We start from the raw sequence: 15668 nt of genomic DNA on the forward strand, positions 1-15668 counted from the left end.
TTACTTGGCTTTGTTACAGCATTAACTCTATAGTCACATGTCCAGCATTCATTCAATTTGAAGTGAGCCATGGAGGGTCTGGATTAAACGCTGTGTGACTGGTGGTGTAAAGAACCCACAAGCGTGGATGTGTCCTTCGTGATTTTTTCCAGCCATTACTTAACATTAGTTGAATAGTTTAGGCAGTCAAATGCTCTGTAAGACCGCTAGTGTGGTACTGGACAAGGAACAGCAGCATTTAATGTCAGTCTTAGAGTAACAATTTAAGGGATTTTGGAACAACTCGTACTACATGGTACTCTAGATCAGACTGGAGACTCGTGGTTCGAACACACACACTCAACCATAATTAGGAGACTTACTTTAAATTTGTTGCCACCAACATGTTTTAACAAGGTACCGCTGTGGCATCTTCCAGAAGCAAACACATTTCCTGAGAGTGGTGTCACACTTAAGATAAGTCAACTTCGATTCGCTAAAAATTGTTAGCAAGGTATTGTTCCCAAAATGTACAGGTTTTTAGACTGGTGGATCCGATGTCCTCTATCGATAAGATGTCATCTATCCGTATCCAGGTCACTGGGAGAGTGGCCTTAAAAAGGAAGCCCAGACTGCACTGTCCCCCCTGCCACTTCCACCAGCACCACAAGACACTCCCATACCCTGAGTTCCTCCTGGATGACCAAGCTTCCCACGTTTATCTAAAGGAGAGCCCGGCCTTCCAGCAGAGAGCACTCATTTAGCTGACTCGTATTTGGGAGCTCATTCGTCATTTCGTCATGACCGCGTGTGATGGAACGTAGATTGACTGGTTGCCTTCGGGCTCAGCTCTCTACTCCAGGACGAACTGGTTTAACAAACGCATCACAGCGGTGGTTATGGAATTAGGTTATTATTAAAACCTGCCATAGCAAGTCACTTTTCCTTGTGTTATGTATTAGACACCAGCAATTCAATATTTCTAATATTTTTTTTATAAAACTTTTTTCTTAGTCGTGGTGTTGGTACCTACTATTATACACAATTTAGTAATTAAAAATGTCCAGGCACAAAATTAAGATACAAGTTACACTAGCTACATTGTTGCATCACTTTGATATATCAACGATCGTCACCTTGGATTAGCTTTACAAATGAACAAGTCTGCATCAAGCCAACACTATTTATGGTCACAAATGATGCCTCGAGTGCACTTAGTTTATAATAATATATAATTATTGCCTCGCCAAATGTTTAAACAGCTTTCAAAGTTTTAGTACTTTTTGGATGAACAATTTGCTTCAGCGAAGGAAAGAAAAAAAGATCCCGCTGTGTGTTGTCAAAATGAACTTGGAGACCTGCTGAGAAGGTTCACTCTAATGCGAAGCACATGGTTCCCCGCCTGTCCGATTAGTATTGTATGTGTGAGTGTGCTTTAAAGAAGAAGAAAAAAGACCAAAGCCATGTATAAATCTCAACATACATTTACAGGCTGCATTCCGCTACATCATGAACAGCAAACTACAAGGTAGTCCTAACTCAGTTTATCCACCAAGAGTCAAAACTAACTCCCAACTCTGACTTTTGTAAACATTACTTTGCTGACAGCAATGAGTAGATTCTGTCATGCAAGGCACTGGGTAATTAGGATAACAATGCTAATCTGTGAGTAGCTTGGTTTTGCCCTGTTACTCCTGTACGTCTAATCTGGCTCAAGGCAGACTGGAGGTGTCGGACTGCCGCTGCCAGGCGCACTGCTGCAGGGCAGAGCAATGGGGTTCATTTGAATGTTTGAACAATGTCATGAATATCAATGTTTTACTTTTTCCAAAGGCTATTGGCACGAGACTAGCATTGTTATTCCGCGTTGGCTTGCGGTAACGTTAGTTGACTTCCTTTGTTTTTACGCATGATCGACGGGACAACAAATCGTTTAACGTTCACAAACTTTTCTGGCCCTTGGGCAAGAAAGAAAATCCTCAGGATTTGGAAACAAAATATTTGTGCTATTGCCACTGATAACACAGTAAATTTCTATTTATTTCTTGAAAATTACGAACAGAACTCTCTACCACAGTTTTATATATGAGGAAAAAACTTGTTGGGGTCTGTTTTTTTTTTTTTAGTTTTTTTTTTTTTTTTTAGATTGTCGTTATGGTTATCCTCAGTGAACAAAAATTCAAAAGTTCTTTATTAATTTTTTTGGCGCGGACTTTAAAGGGTTAACGACTCGGGAATGGAATTTTGGACATCTGTTGACGTGAGAAGCGGACACCTTCGGTCGTGCTTTCGTGTAGCTTCGGCGGCACATCTAAGCAGAAGAACAGGGGTCGACCTTCACCACAGTCGTTGATTGGCCACTCCTTGGAAATTGACGCAAGGGAGGTGTGTGTGTGTGGGGGGGGACCACGACTTCACCACGACTTAGCTTTTCCGTTTTGACTACCCAACCAGTTCCAAGAAGGGTCTCCCACTTTTCTAGAAGCAAGCTAGGCGCGCACGTGGGTCATTTGTACATGTCAAAACGTTGACGAAATTACACCACCAACAAGCAAGCGACGTTTCACGGTCGGATGATACGTTCAGTCGCGAACATTCTGTGACAAAGTTCTATCCGGGACCAGACCTCTGGACAAGTTAGCGTGGTTTACGGTACCACGCTGACTGATGCAACTGCTGCGTGCCATTACTGTGCCCGGGGCGAGCACTTCCTGAAATGGGACACGCAACAAAACATCAAGTGACAGGCGAGGTGTGATTAGAGTTGGGGGTCTGGTCAGTGCTGGAGGTGGTGGTGGGGGTCACTCACCTGATCAGGTCCAAAAAGGAGTCGATCACTTCTTTCGATGCGGGCACGCCACCATCCAAGCCGGCCACCTTCGGTTTGCTCAGCGAGCCCGAGCCGGGCGTAATAATTAAAGCCATCACGACCCCGATGGACGAAGCGATCAGAGTGGTGACCAGGAAGAAGAGCATCGCCCAGCCGCCCAGCTTGCCCAGGGCTTTGGGGTCGAGGCTGGCGGAGCCCGACACCAGGCTGCACACCACCAGCGGGATGATGATCATTTTCAGCAGCCGGATGAGCAACTCCCCGGGGAAGCCGATGTAGATGATTTGGGTCTTGGTGAGCGTCACGTTGCGAACGCCGAGTCCGATGAAGACGCCGATGAGGACGCCGGCTACCGTGAGGATGACCAGCAGGTTGGCCATCACGATCCGCTTCACGCGCTCGGACAGCAGCTCGGGACTCTCGTTCCTCCGACTCAGCAGACCGTTCGCCGCCGTCGGTTCGCCGTTGCCCGTCTTTCCCGTCTCTATGTCGTCCATCTTCTCGGCCATTGTGCGTAACCGTCGGTGAAGTTCGTCAATTTGAAAAAAAGAAAAAAAAATCCGGGGTGGGAAGTTTAGTTTTAGGCGGCAGAAAAGAGTTATGAGGAAGACGGTGCCAACTCGTGGCGTGCGGTTGATGCGATGCTCAGGGCGGCGACTTTACGCGCTGTCGTAGTAGTGACTCTAGTGCGCGCGACTGAGCCTCTCTAGTCTTATGTCTTTGCGTGACGTGGACAACTGGGCGTGTGCAAAGCATACCGGCATTTAGGAAATGTAAACCGTCAAACCCAGAACCTTCTCTTACCTTCTTCCTCTCACCTGTCGCCCAGCAAAAAAAAAAACCAAACAAACAAAAAAAAAAAAACAGTTCGCCACTCTCAGAAGGTTTAAGAAGGTTGAAGGTTGAAGACTTCGATGTGCCGAAGTGATGATGTGACTTTATACTGCACATGAACCGAATTACTTCCGCTGTTGACTGGTCGCTTTAATCAGTAAAAGAACACAAACGTCATAGATTCTATTTGAAAACAACGTCATAAATTACTTGATAAACCCTGTTGCATTAAACGTAGTATCCACAATTGCCTTAATAAAGACATTTATTTATTTATTTATTTATTTATTTATTATTATTATTATTATTATTATTATTATTATTATTATTATTATTATTATTATTATTATTATTGTTAGGGTTGTTTAGCTACCTCTGTTTAAATGTGCATGAATTGTGGCCTAAAATGAAAATTATATACAAATATTTTATTTATCAAAATAAAAGAAAAAAAAACAATCATGACAATCATTGTGGTTGGAAATTCCAAAAATGAACTAGTTTGCCTACACAGCTGTGAGGAGCGCCATACTTTGATGTGACCTCCCTCTGTGCGTTTATTTGATTTCCTCTCATGCACCAGTTCGGTCAAACATACCATTAAGGTTGTCGCTGCAAAATCAAAGGGGAATGCTTAAGGAACCCTCGAGTGTAGGCATAATGATCTTGTGGAGAAAAAAAAGGACCATAAATCTTTGTAATGTGAGAAAGATTTTCCAGGAAGGATCAAAGTAAAGCACACTCTGCATCCTGACTTCACAATATTTCTGATATTTCTGGCATTCCTTTGTAGATTAACGTGTTAACACAGTTTTTACAAACTTGAGACTCCTGCATATCCTGGTGTTTGACTACACTGATCCTAGTTCTTTAAAACGGTGTCCTGCTGCTTGAAATTTGTGGGAAAAGCACCTTCAACATCAAACAATGCCCACAGGACCAGAACATCGCCTGGTAGGAAGTTGTCCTATCAGTGCTCAGTTTGTTTTTTGAGCTCTTCCTTTGTCACCCCTGACTGTGTGAATGATTAAAGGGATCGCTGTTATTCTGTGAAACAGAGCATCACTCCGGGACAAAGATCAATGACTAAACCCACAGACACATGAGAGATGAGGGTTTTTCTAGGGAAGGCCCCATCTATGAAAACATACATGCACCTCTGAGACACACGCACGAATGTGCGGATGCACGCGTGCAAATGCAGGTGTTATAAAGCAGTTTTCAAAAAGAAAAACAGTCGTCTTTCTGTGATGATAGAAAGCATTCCGCGGATACACAGACAGAACCATAATAATTCTATCTTTTATCGACTAAACTCAAATCTGTTCACCAACTAACCACTTAATTATTGTGTAGCTTTTTGTGTGTACATCGCTGGTGCACACACAAAGACCTGGAACCGGTGTTAAAGAGACTTTATTCCTTTAACCCTTACAGACTCTGCCTTTATTTGGTTCGCGTTTGCAATAAATTTACAGTGTTGTAGTTTATCGTACAGCAGAGTTGGTCATCATCTCGCATGTACCCATACTTAGTGAGGACCAAGAATGTTCACAAAAATATGAATTAAAGTCGTGTCAGTTGAACTGTACAATAGTGCAAAGCTTTGGTGTATTTTCATGGATCAATTCTAGTCCCATCACTCTTTCAGGATGGAGCTCCAGGCGTGCAACGGCATGTGCACTCCTCCCTCATCCACAGCCTTGGGCCCTGCTTGTGGATCTCAGTTGCTTCCAGGATCCAGAGCTGGTGGCAGCTGTCCTCTGTGCAGATGACTGAGGTTAGCCCACTCCCTTCCAGTTGCGCCCTGTTGTTTATTGTATAGTTGTCACTTTCCGTCTGATATTCATCTCAGTGTTCTTTCCTTTGTGCGTTAAAGATGGGTGGGGCATTTTATAGATGAAGTTGCATTTCTCAGCGACTGTTGTAGTTTGGTGCTTGGTCTGTTTGGTCCATTGTTATGGGGTTTCCTCATTGCTCTTGAAATGGACTCGGTGACACCTGTGACATACAGTGTCATCATTATTTTTCTGTTCGGTTTCTTTCTCTGCCCTACGTCCTTTCTTCTTGACCTGTTGTGCTCTTTTAACTTTAGTCAAATGTTGAGATTTCTTGAGTGACACCTGTGTTGTTTCTCCGGTATTCTGTCTTCTTAACCTATTATTGTGATGCATTCATATAGTGTCCTGACTACCACCACGTTATGTGATGTAGGGTGTTCCTGTGCCCATAATAAGTACTGATGTATACATATGGGTCCTCTGTAGATTTGATTTGTCAAAATTGAATGGGGGATCACACCTTGCAACAGCCAATGAGACATCAGTTTGCATCCAGATGACGCTTTTTTGGAAGAAGTTGAAACACGTCACAGATGAGAAACTTTCCAATCCTCAATGTCAAAGGAAGGAATTGAACTGTTTTATTTTTTTGAAAGGCATGATGAATGTAATTGAAATGCCATAGGAAAATGTATCATGATTGTTCTGTAACATTTTGAGTACTTTTGCGAACAAACACCATAGAAGTCTATTTAACAACCTCCTTGGCAGTGGTGACAGACTTGCTGTTCTGTAGCTTTAAAATGTAGTGGTAAATCTAAAAATCTAAAGTCTTCCCATAGATAATTTTTGTTTATCCAAAATGATCCCATGATTGTCTGCAAACATTAAGAAGTGCGTTTGTTTTGTTTTTTTTGTTCTGTTTTTGTTTTTGTTTAGTTTTTTAAATCTACTGGTTGAGGATATTGAGGTGCATTGAAGAAAAGGTGCACAGGTATACAATTAACATTGGATATCAGACCGCAGGAAGGGGAGAAAAAAAAACAACAAAAACCATTTGATAAACTAAGCAATGGCATCTCTGTTATCGTGAGAACCAGTGGTGAGAAATGGGAGACTCACAAAGAAAGGCAGATTCCGAAAGGTAATACAATCCCACATCTTGATGTGCCAATAAAACAGCCTGACCTCCTTTTATCTTGTTCGCCTTCAGGCAGTAGGATTAAGGTGCTTTACGAAAGTAGACACGTAAAGTAGGAACAACAATCCCCAATGCATGCTACAATGACGCACGTCAAAATTAACAGTCAAACAGGTTGGAAAAACTACAATGTATTAGCAAGGTGAAATAAAATTTCTGTTTTTTATTGTGAGTATTTTGAAGGTAAATGTAGCAAAAGGGATTATGTGAATGTGATAGCGGACCTGTTATCAAGCTCAGTCACATTCTTCACACTTTGTGTCAGTCTTAAATGAAGAGACAACCTGAGACATGCAATTGGTTTTGGGTGCATGCCAAGGTAGAGTGGAGGGAAGTTGCTCTCTGAACCTGATGTCTGAGGAGAAGGATCTTTTGCCTCAAAGGCAGAAACAAGTTCTGGCTGAAGCTGGTGGAACAGGTTTGGATGAGTGCAGTGGATGTATTAGAAGACCTGAATACCGGACACCAATATGGTCTGCCTTCCGGGTTACCTCCACATTATGTGGCTCTTAGAGCGTGCGCAGTAGTGTCGCCTCCCATCAGAATGCATCAGCCAATCAGCCAACAGTAGATTTATTAAGAACCCAGTTTTAGGTCAGAGGTGTCCCATCAACCGTTTTACAGGCTTTTATTTTTGTATTACTGTCTATGGAAAAAATGTTTTTTTTTGGCCGCATTTAGGCTGCAGTACCTTTAGTGGCCACTGGAATCAGCACCTTGCCATATTGGAAGTCTTGTATCCGGGCATCCAAGACATCCAAGATACTAATCTCCAAAGAATTTAGGAGGAAGGTTTCCTCAATATTCAGCTATTTTTTTCATCAGGAGTGTATGAAATAGGAGGCACGTGTCGTGTCAAGGGATAAGTGACATTCTAAATCGTCATGATTTTATCATTGCGCTACAGCAAAATCACCTCTGAGCTTTGGGCAATCAAGTTAATTTTCTGAAGAAATTCACGTTTTTTTTCTCTCAGCCAAAGTTACTAAACTACAATGACCTCTTGACCTTTTATGCCAAGTCAAATTTGATCTGTCCCAAATTACACAATCCACTCAACAAGGATAACACATATGCAGTATGCACACATGCACCACACAGAGCTGTGGGATGTGTTGTTGGAAAGAAAATGACTAAAGAAACTGGAGCATATTTGCAACCAAACAAATAAGCAAAATACATAACCGACAGTGACAGCAGTGAAGATAACAATGTTGGGAAAGCAGACAGGGCAGAAGAAAGAAGTGGATCCTAACAGGACAGGGAGGGCCCTCAAAAATTATCTCTGGAAACAAACTGCCACAACTTGGCAAACATTTACCGAAGAAGAAATAGTGAAATCCATTATTACCACACATGGATTTCAATAACATGAATAATGCTTTGACCAAAAAACCCAGTGTTTCAATGGTGATGGGGAAATGCAAAATGTTAAACTGACTATTTTAGATAAGATTGGAAACATTTTATCGCGCCCTTTGCCATCCCAGGATATGAAACAGCATGCGTAGGATATGACTCAGTTTCACCATTGACCGTACAAAAATACCTCCCTCAGTTCCACAGGAGTTTATAAAGGCGACATTATAGTCACAGCACCTCTGTACCCAGGCAGTGAAATGCAGTGCCTTGCTGTGATGCTCACAGCAACACATCAAACTGGTCTGCCCCCCACTCACTGAATTTTCTCTCTCAGCATTGTCTCTCAACAAAGATGGTGCCTGTTTACATCTGAGCATTTTCACACAAAGGGGGAAATTTCATATGCCGCCAAACTACCTGCGGCTTTGCCAAGTCAAAACAGGGTTTTAATGAAGAGGGAGGTCAGAGGTCGCGGAGGACAAAGAAAAAAGAACCTTATTTGATGCAGGACATTTTTTATATGTATAGCTTGTACCATACAGTTGGCAATGACCAAGTCAACAAGCTTTCTGAACAGGCACTCCCTCCAACAGCCTCAGGGGGCATCAGGTCACCCACCCCCGCCCCATCCACACCCTGTCCAGCAGCTTTGAAACATTGTCGTTTATATGCCTGCGCCTGTGTCCTACACCTCCATGGCCTATTCCCTTCACTGGAGCTACATAAGGAGTGGAAATCTAACTCTTCACCTCTGCACGTGCTACAATTTTCCTCTCACATGACCCCAGAAGCCACCCGACACAGTCGTGCGTGAGCGCCGCTCAAGGGTTAGGTTAGACTCAAGGACACAAACAAAAGCATTGACGTCGGCTTGTGTGTACAGTCATCAATAGCCAAGACTGAGGCCTCGTCCACAGTGGGGCTATTTTTAGAACCATTTTCATTCACATGCAAACATATTTTTAGGTCAGGAAAAGCAAAAGTAGGCCTGCCAAAAAGCTCCTCCCATGGTTGCATGTTTTAGCTTGCCCTCTTTCTGTTTACGCCGTGGTTTGTGAGTGACTTCTATTGACGCAACTCTATCTCCAAATCAACAGTGTATTACTCAATTTACTTAACAGCAGCAGATGTCAAAATCAAAGTATTGCTTCTACTCCCTTGATGTTGACCCACTGCTGCCAGTCGCACCCATATCCATGAACACAGATTTTCCTCCGCTTTTATCCAGGTTTCTGTCTAGCTAACATGTTTACACTTTAACTAATTTTTTTGTCCAACTACCATCATGTAACATACACTGCACATGCATTCGCATGTTGACAAGGTAATATTAAAATGCCACAAGCAGATGTCTTTTCACGTGACTGGAAAATACTCTGCCTCAGTTTGGGCAAGGTGTTTATGAGCTGTTCCTTCTTTAATTCACGTTGGGTCCAATGTTTTGACCCTGTCGTTGAGGCATTGGTGGAAGCATTGGTGGAAGCAACTTTAAGTTGTTAGTGGTTGATTTACTACACCTTTCAGGACAGGTGTATCTTTAGATGGTGACGAAGCAGAATGTGACTGTGAGAGAGCTTGGCAGGAACACACCACTCCGGCAAGGAACACACCACAGACAGAGACTGAGGAATGGCAAGAGAGAGAGAGAGAGAGAGAGAGAGAGAGAGAGAGAGAGAGAGAGAGAGAACAGCCCAGTCCCTACAGACATCTATAAGGAACACTCAGTCGGACTCTGATTGGCTCCAAACAACACGCCCTACCCACCACGTCCCACCTCTTTTTACCCTCACTCCTACTTTGGAGGTCATATGATCCCGTCCACTATGGATAGAACCTTCTCTTCTCCCTAGGCTCTGCTCCAGACCCCACATCTCAGTTTTGGACATTCGAACTCCATTCTGCATTACAAGGTGTCTTTGTGCTGCTGCCTACAGCTCAATTTGAATCGGGACAAAAGAAAACGTTGTCGTCCTCCTCGTCTTTTTCTGGTTTATTTTCAGGGCGACACACCAGCAGCCTTGTAAAGTGTCTCATAAAACACACCCCTCTTTAAATCCCTAACAGCACTTATTAAACATTTGGAATAGGTAAAGAATTTCCTTTGATATGCTTCCTTCACTGGCGGTGTTGCATATACAGTGGATTGACAGATTATGTAAACTGGTTGTCGCTCCAAGGAAAATATGTTCTTGCTATGCTATGCTTTAGCTCTTATAAAGAGAGAGAAGAGAGAAGTTGAAAATAGTTTTGTGAGGAGACCCATTACATGCATTCCAGCCAATCAGAATCAAAGCTGTTTTCAGTTTTCCAGTTTGCGTAAGGGTTTTGTTTTCTCAGAAGTTTGAGGAACACTGCTTTCACGCCACACTAATTATTTTCAGCCATATGATGCAACGCAGTGGGCAAAAAACAGGATCCAGACAGTGTACTAAAATGCTATACTAAAATGTGTCACTGTCTAGTTTCCAATATGTAAACAAATGGCGATATGGTATCTTATTTGTGGACACCAATACTATTATATGTTTACCTGATTATTTCTTTTACCCAATATATAAGTACAGAGTTTAAAGGACAGCTTTAGGAGTGTCCGCTGTGTTTACTGCTCCATGAACTAGATTTTCTTGTCTTATGTCCTTCGAATGTCATTGACATTATTATTGCCCAAACAATCCTGATATGGTCACACCAAAGCAAGTGCCACACTTGCAAATACTAGTGTGTGCAGAATGCAGCGGTGCTAAAAATACATTTTTAAATCATTCATAAAATAGAAACAAATGTTTTAAAAGGGTCGATTGCGCACTTTGTACTACACTCAAGACAAAGGAAGTAATAATCATAAAGTCAGTTTAAAAACAAACAACAGAATGGAGACGAAAACACATTGGCAAAAGATGCAGAGAGAATCATAAAAGGTATGGTCTGACCGTTTGTCACGAGGAACAACCAAGCAAAGAGGTGCTGGAGGCGTGTTCCACTTCCACCCCTCCAGTGACAACAGGGTCTTCCAAATCAAAAACAGTTTTGATCGTTTCAAAGGACCAAGCGCTTATTTTGCATACGCTTTCAAAAAATATTCTTCTATCATTACACCTATTTACTTCAAGTAATGCTAGTGCACCATTGAAAGTGCACACAAAACAGGTCAAAACAAGGAAAGAAAAGTCTTCAGTCCGAGCAGACGAGTTAGACAGGATGGCGATGACATGGCTATAATTGTTGTAACTAACACAGAGGTTACACAGATTGAGAGGACGGGAATTAGACGTACAAGAAGAATTTGGTTTTGTTTTATTTTATTTTATTTTACTTTACTTCAAACACTCTGGAATCATCAAAACTATGTTGTAATTTCGACCTTCTGCATCCTTCACCCTCACACCAACTAACTTCATGTCCCCGTTGACTACATCTCGGCTTTCATTTCCATCTAGGCCTCCTGCCTGGCAGTCCCTTAACATTTTTTTTTCGCATTTCCACTAATATATCGTGGAAGTACTGGGACGGCTGTAAACACATACCATAATAGTGACTGCTTGGACATTCTAATATATCGACTCTAGTCCAAACTATTAAAGGGATTCTGCTCTAAATGAAAAGACAGTTGGGGGCTTCAGTCTGACATTCCCCAGTGGATTCCCCAAGTGCTTGTTTTCAATGTGATTCCACTCTGATAGTAAGGAAAGTGGCCGTGTCAAATAAAAAGAAATATCCCCTAATCTCAGTTTCCTCTATCTCCAGATTAACTGCCATCCTCTCCCTACACATTTCCCTCCCCCCAACCCTGATCTCCCTCTCTCCTCCCCCTCAGTTTAACCCATATAGTAGCCTAATCCGTTCGGCTAATAGTGCCGGGTGGAGCTGTCTTTTGGCTGCAACAGAAGATTAGATGAGACCTGCTGCTGTTACTGCTGCTGCTACAGCAGACAAGCAACTCCTGTCCACACTGACAGAGTTGCCTTGTGTGAACTGTAAGTAAATATGCCTATTCAAATTTGCTTGTCCTCAGATATAATGGCCCCTGCAGGTAATCTACTAGTCTAAACCTTAATCATCCTCCGTCCCAGTTTCCTACTGCCTTAATCCGTCCCCTTTAAGGTTGTATAAAGCAAACTGCCACTTCATCAAAATGTGAATTGGTCCGCGAGCTGATAGAGAAGAAACCCAGCGTATGTATGTCACGAAACCATGAACGTCTACACAATTTTAAGGAAATCTTCATTACAGTCCTTGTCTAGACGAGGGATTCAGCCTAGGAAGCAATAAAGCTGATGGTAAGCCTCGTCATTAGATTTGCCGTCTGTGAAACTCAATAGAAGATGCGACTCACACGACATTTTCTCTCTGCTGCTCACCAAAAAAAGTCATAATCATATAATCAAATGATCATAATTATAATAATCATAATAATGAATCTGCAGTTTGCCAACCAGAAAAGTTTGACGTAAGAAAAACAACTTGACTAATAATGATTATTGTACAAATATTTGTCCACTTTGCTGATCACCAACAGAGAGACCCTGTGTCAACACTGCGCCTTAAAATGACTGTGACAGTTGTTGAACCAAATTATATATATATACATATATATACACACACACACACACGCACACACGCACACGCACACACATATGAGGGTTTCTTAGTAATAAACTCATTCACTGCACACACCTGAATGTTTTTGGAATGCAGTTTTTTGTTTTGACACCTGTGCAAGACTTCTGTGATTTCTTCAGACTGTCCTTGTGGCTGTTGTACTATGAACTTTAGGGTTTATTGCAATGCTATGGATGGTGGTGGAGTCTGCGGAAAGTAAACAAACTAGGTCTGAAAGGTTCATGCCAAAGGGGTTGACTGGGGCCCAGGCGGAGGTCAGAGAGAGAGGCCAGACGTCTAAGTCATTGCTGTGTTTGATGCCCTGGGATAGGTGCTCAGGCACACCCCATCCCGTGAGAACCACCAGGCCGCACGGCTCCCCTGGTGCACAGCCACACATCCACCAGTCATGTGTTAAGTCTGCCAAGCCAACCATCCTTAACCATGTCTGTCACTTCACAGAAAACAATGGACGTTGTACAAACAGACTCACTGACACAATGCAATACATATGAAAGCATGAAAAGAAATAACTTTCAGGATATTACTCCACACACACACACACACACACACACACACACACTCACACACACACACACACACACACACACACACACTCACACACTCACACACACTCACACACACACACACACACACACACACACTCACACACACACACACACACACACACACTCACACACACTCACACACACACACACACACACACACACACTCACACACACACACACACACACACACTCACACACACACACACACACACACACACACACACACACAGAAGGCATGCAAGAGAACACAAACCATAAGAAATAGATGTGAAGAGACACAGACCTGTGTGGCCAAGGAAAGGAGGTGGCAGCCCCCAGAAATTGATTATTCTGATGCATGAGGGAACTGGATCGATCGCCATGGCAACTACATGTGACCTTAGTGTGAAGGACAAGCGCAGCGTAAGATGGTGCAATATATGCGTGAAGGCGATAATACCGGAAAGTCATGGAGGATAACGTGTGTTGGATTTTTTTTTCTTATTTTCAGACTGAAAAACAAACAAACAAATACAAGCAAAACATCCTATAAGATAAATGAAAAGTAATTCATGTGATGGTTATATAGGCTCCCCGTGACCCTGAATAGGAATAAGCGGGTATAGAAGATGAATGAATGAATGGTTATTTAGGCTTTCATACATACCAAGTCTTATACATGGGTTCTTTATTGAAACGCTTATAATCAACAGGCATTTACAAAAAATCAGGCATTTTCTATTTCCCATCCAAACATAGATCCTATTAAACAATTCATCTCCTTTTATTGAGAAAATAATGATTAGAAAGAATAACTTTAAAAACACATTACTTGCCAAAACAAATACAGAGTAGAGCTACAGTATATCTATGCTAGTTTGTTGGAATACATGAAGGACACCAATTGGGTTTCACAACTGAAATTGGAGCACCACTACAGGATAAAGTCAATATAACACAAATTTGGTATATTTTGAGTTATGAACAACTGACCCTGTCTATATGTTATACATATATATGTGTGTGTGTGTGTGCCATGTTTAGTGCTGACTTTTACCCTGACAGCTACTGAATAAAATAAAATACTTATATCTTTCAGTGCGTAGACTCACTGAGCACCTAAAATGTGCACAGAAATTAATTTTACTGTAGCTGTTATGCATTATTAGATCTGCATACTTCACTTTCCAAAAAGGAAGAGTTACCACATCAAGTATCAAGTATTAAAAGCAATACCAGGAAAACACACAAAGAACTTCCGCATGACAAGGCTATTAAAATAAAGAATGATAACACTACCGTCGGTATGAGCGTTGCATGAATAAATAATGCTTTGTGTCAGCACTCCGAGGACCTTGTCGAAAGGAGTGACATAAATGCAAGCAGCCGTAGCGAAGCTTTACATTTCTTGTTAACACCTTAAAATGCTGCTTTGTGGCGTGAAGGTGTTAAACAGGAAAGGTAACAGTGAGTGCCCTGCAGAGGGACGCCGCTGCTGATTAGTGATCACCAGTACTTCCCTTACCCATCTTTCCTGCAGGAATTAGTCAACACATTTTGTTTTTATTTTGTTTTTGTTTTTTTTTAAATGCGGGTCAATGCCGCTAACACTCAACATTTGGCTCACCTTCTCTCTGGCCTAAAGATTCCCTGATCTGATTGCCAGGTGACGAGCTAACCATAAAGTGTCCGTCCGGTGGTGCAGTTTACTGAGCAGCACTGCGTTCAGCAATCTAAAGTACGCATGTAAACATTCACCTCAACAAATAAGGAGCAAAAAGCAAACTGCATGCCAGTCAACTGTCATCAGACTGGTTTGCTTTTCAACAATGAAGATGGAATTTGCCTCACCAGACGGGGAAAGTGTTTTTCAGCATTATGATGAGGTACCATAATGCCCTTAAGCTACACTTTGAACAGCCCCCAATAAAAATGAATAAATAAATAATGCGATTCCATGGGATTCCACCAGCAATAGAAATTCCAAACACCCAGGAGCTCGAGCAAAGACAGAGAAATGTTGTTATTCAATTACTGGAGTGGACAGAAATAAACATTCCCCTGACAGTCACATCAAAGGTTTGATAGCAAGACTATTTCCTCAATAAAGGCAAGAATTTTAAATTTCTCTCTGTCTCTCACACTCCCTGTCTCTCTCTCTCTCTCTCTCTCTCTCTCTCACACACACACACACACACACACCAAACATTGTGCGCACGCTGGTACACTCTGTTCTGTTTACTTTGGTCACTCTGTGGGCATTGGACGGAGGACATTCATTCCTTTGTGTGCGGCCAGCCACTCCCGCTCTACCTGATGCAGACTTCAGTCAACACTGTGACACCATGAGAGACGCAAAACAAACATAGAAAATGAAGATCAGGATGACCGAACAGCCAGCGTCCAACGATCTTTTGAAAGCAGCACCTTAGTTAACGTTAGGTCACATTAAATCTCTGTTGCTCGCGTAGCGTTTCCTCCTCACATCAGCCCATATGTGTTTGGATGTGTATGTAAGTCACAGAAATACTAGC

The 15668-nt window shown here is 42.2% G+C and overlaps 2 protein-coding genes across 2 annotated transcripts in view; both read right to left on the reverse strand.

The window, feature by feature from the left end:
* slc1a5 (solute carrier family 1 member 5) overlaps positions 1–3531 on the reverse strand; it is a 10084-nt gene extending 6553 nt beyond the window's left edge. The window contains exon 1 of the mRNA XM_076036122.1: positions 2789–3531. Coding sequence (XP_075892237.1) covers positions 2789–3318 — 530 coding nt within the window. The 5' untranslated portion in view covers positions 3319–3531. The remainder of the gene's footprint in view (positions 1–2788) is intronic.
* The window catches only part of egln2 (egl-9 family hypoxia-inducible factor 2), a 60475-nt gene that overhangs the window by 27942 nt on the left and 16865 nt on the right, over positions 1–15668 (reverse strand). The window lies entirely within an intron of this gene.

Source organism: Nelusetta ayraudi, unplaced genomic scaffold (assembly GCF_046127955.1).
Source record: "Nelusetta ayraudi isolate G7.1 ecotype Tasmania unplaced genomic scaffold, CSIRO-AGI_Nayr_v1 ptg000048l, whole genome shotgun sequence".
NCBI classification, from domain to species: Eukaryota; Metazoa; Chordata; class Actinopteri; order Tetraodontiformes; family Monacanthidae; genus Nelusetta; species Nelusetta ayraudi.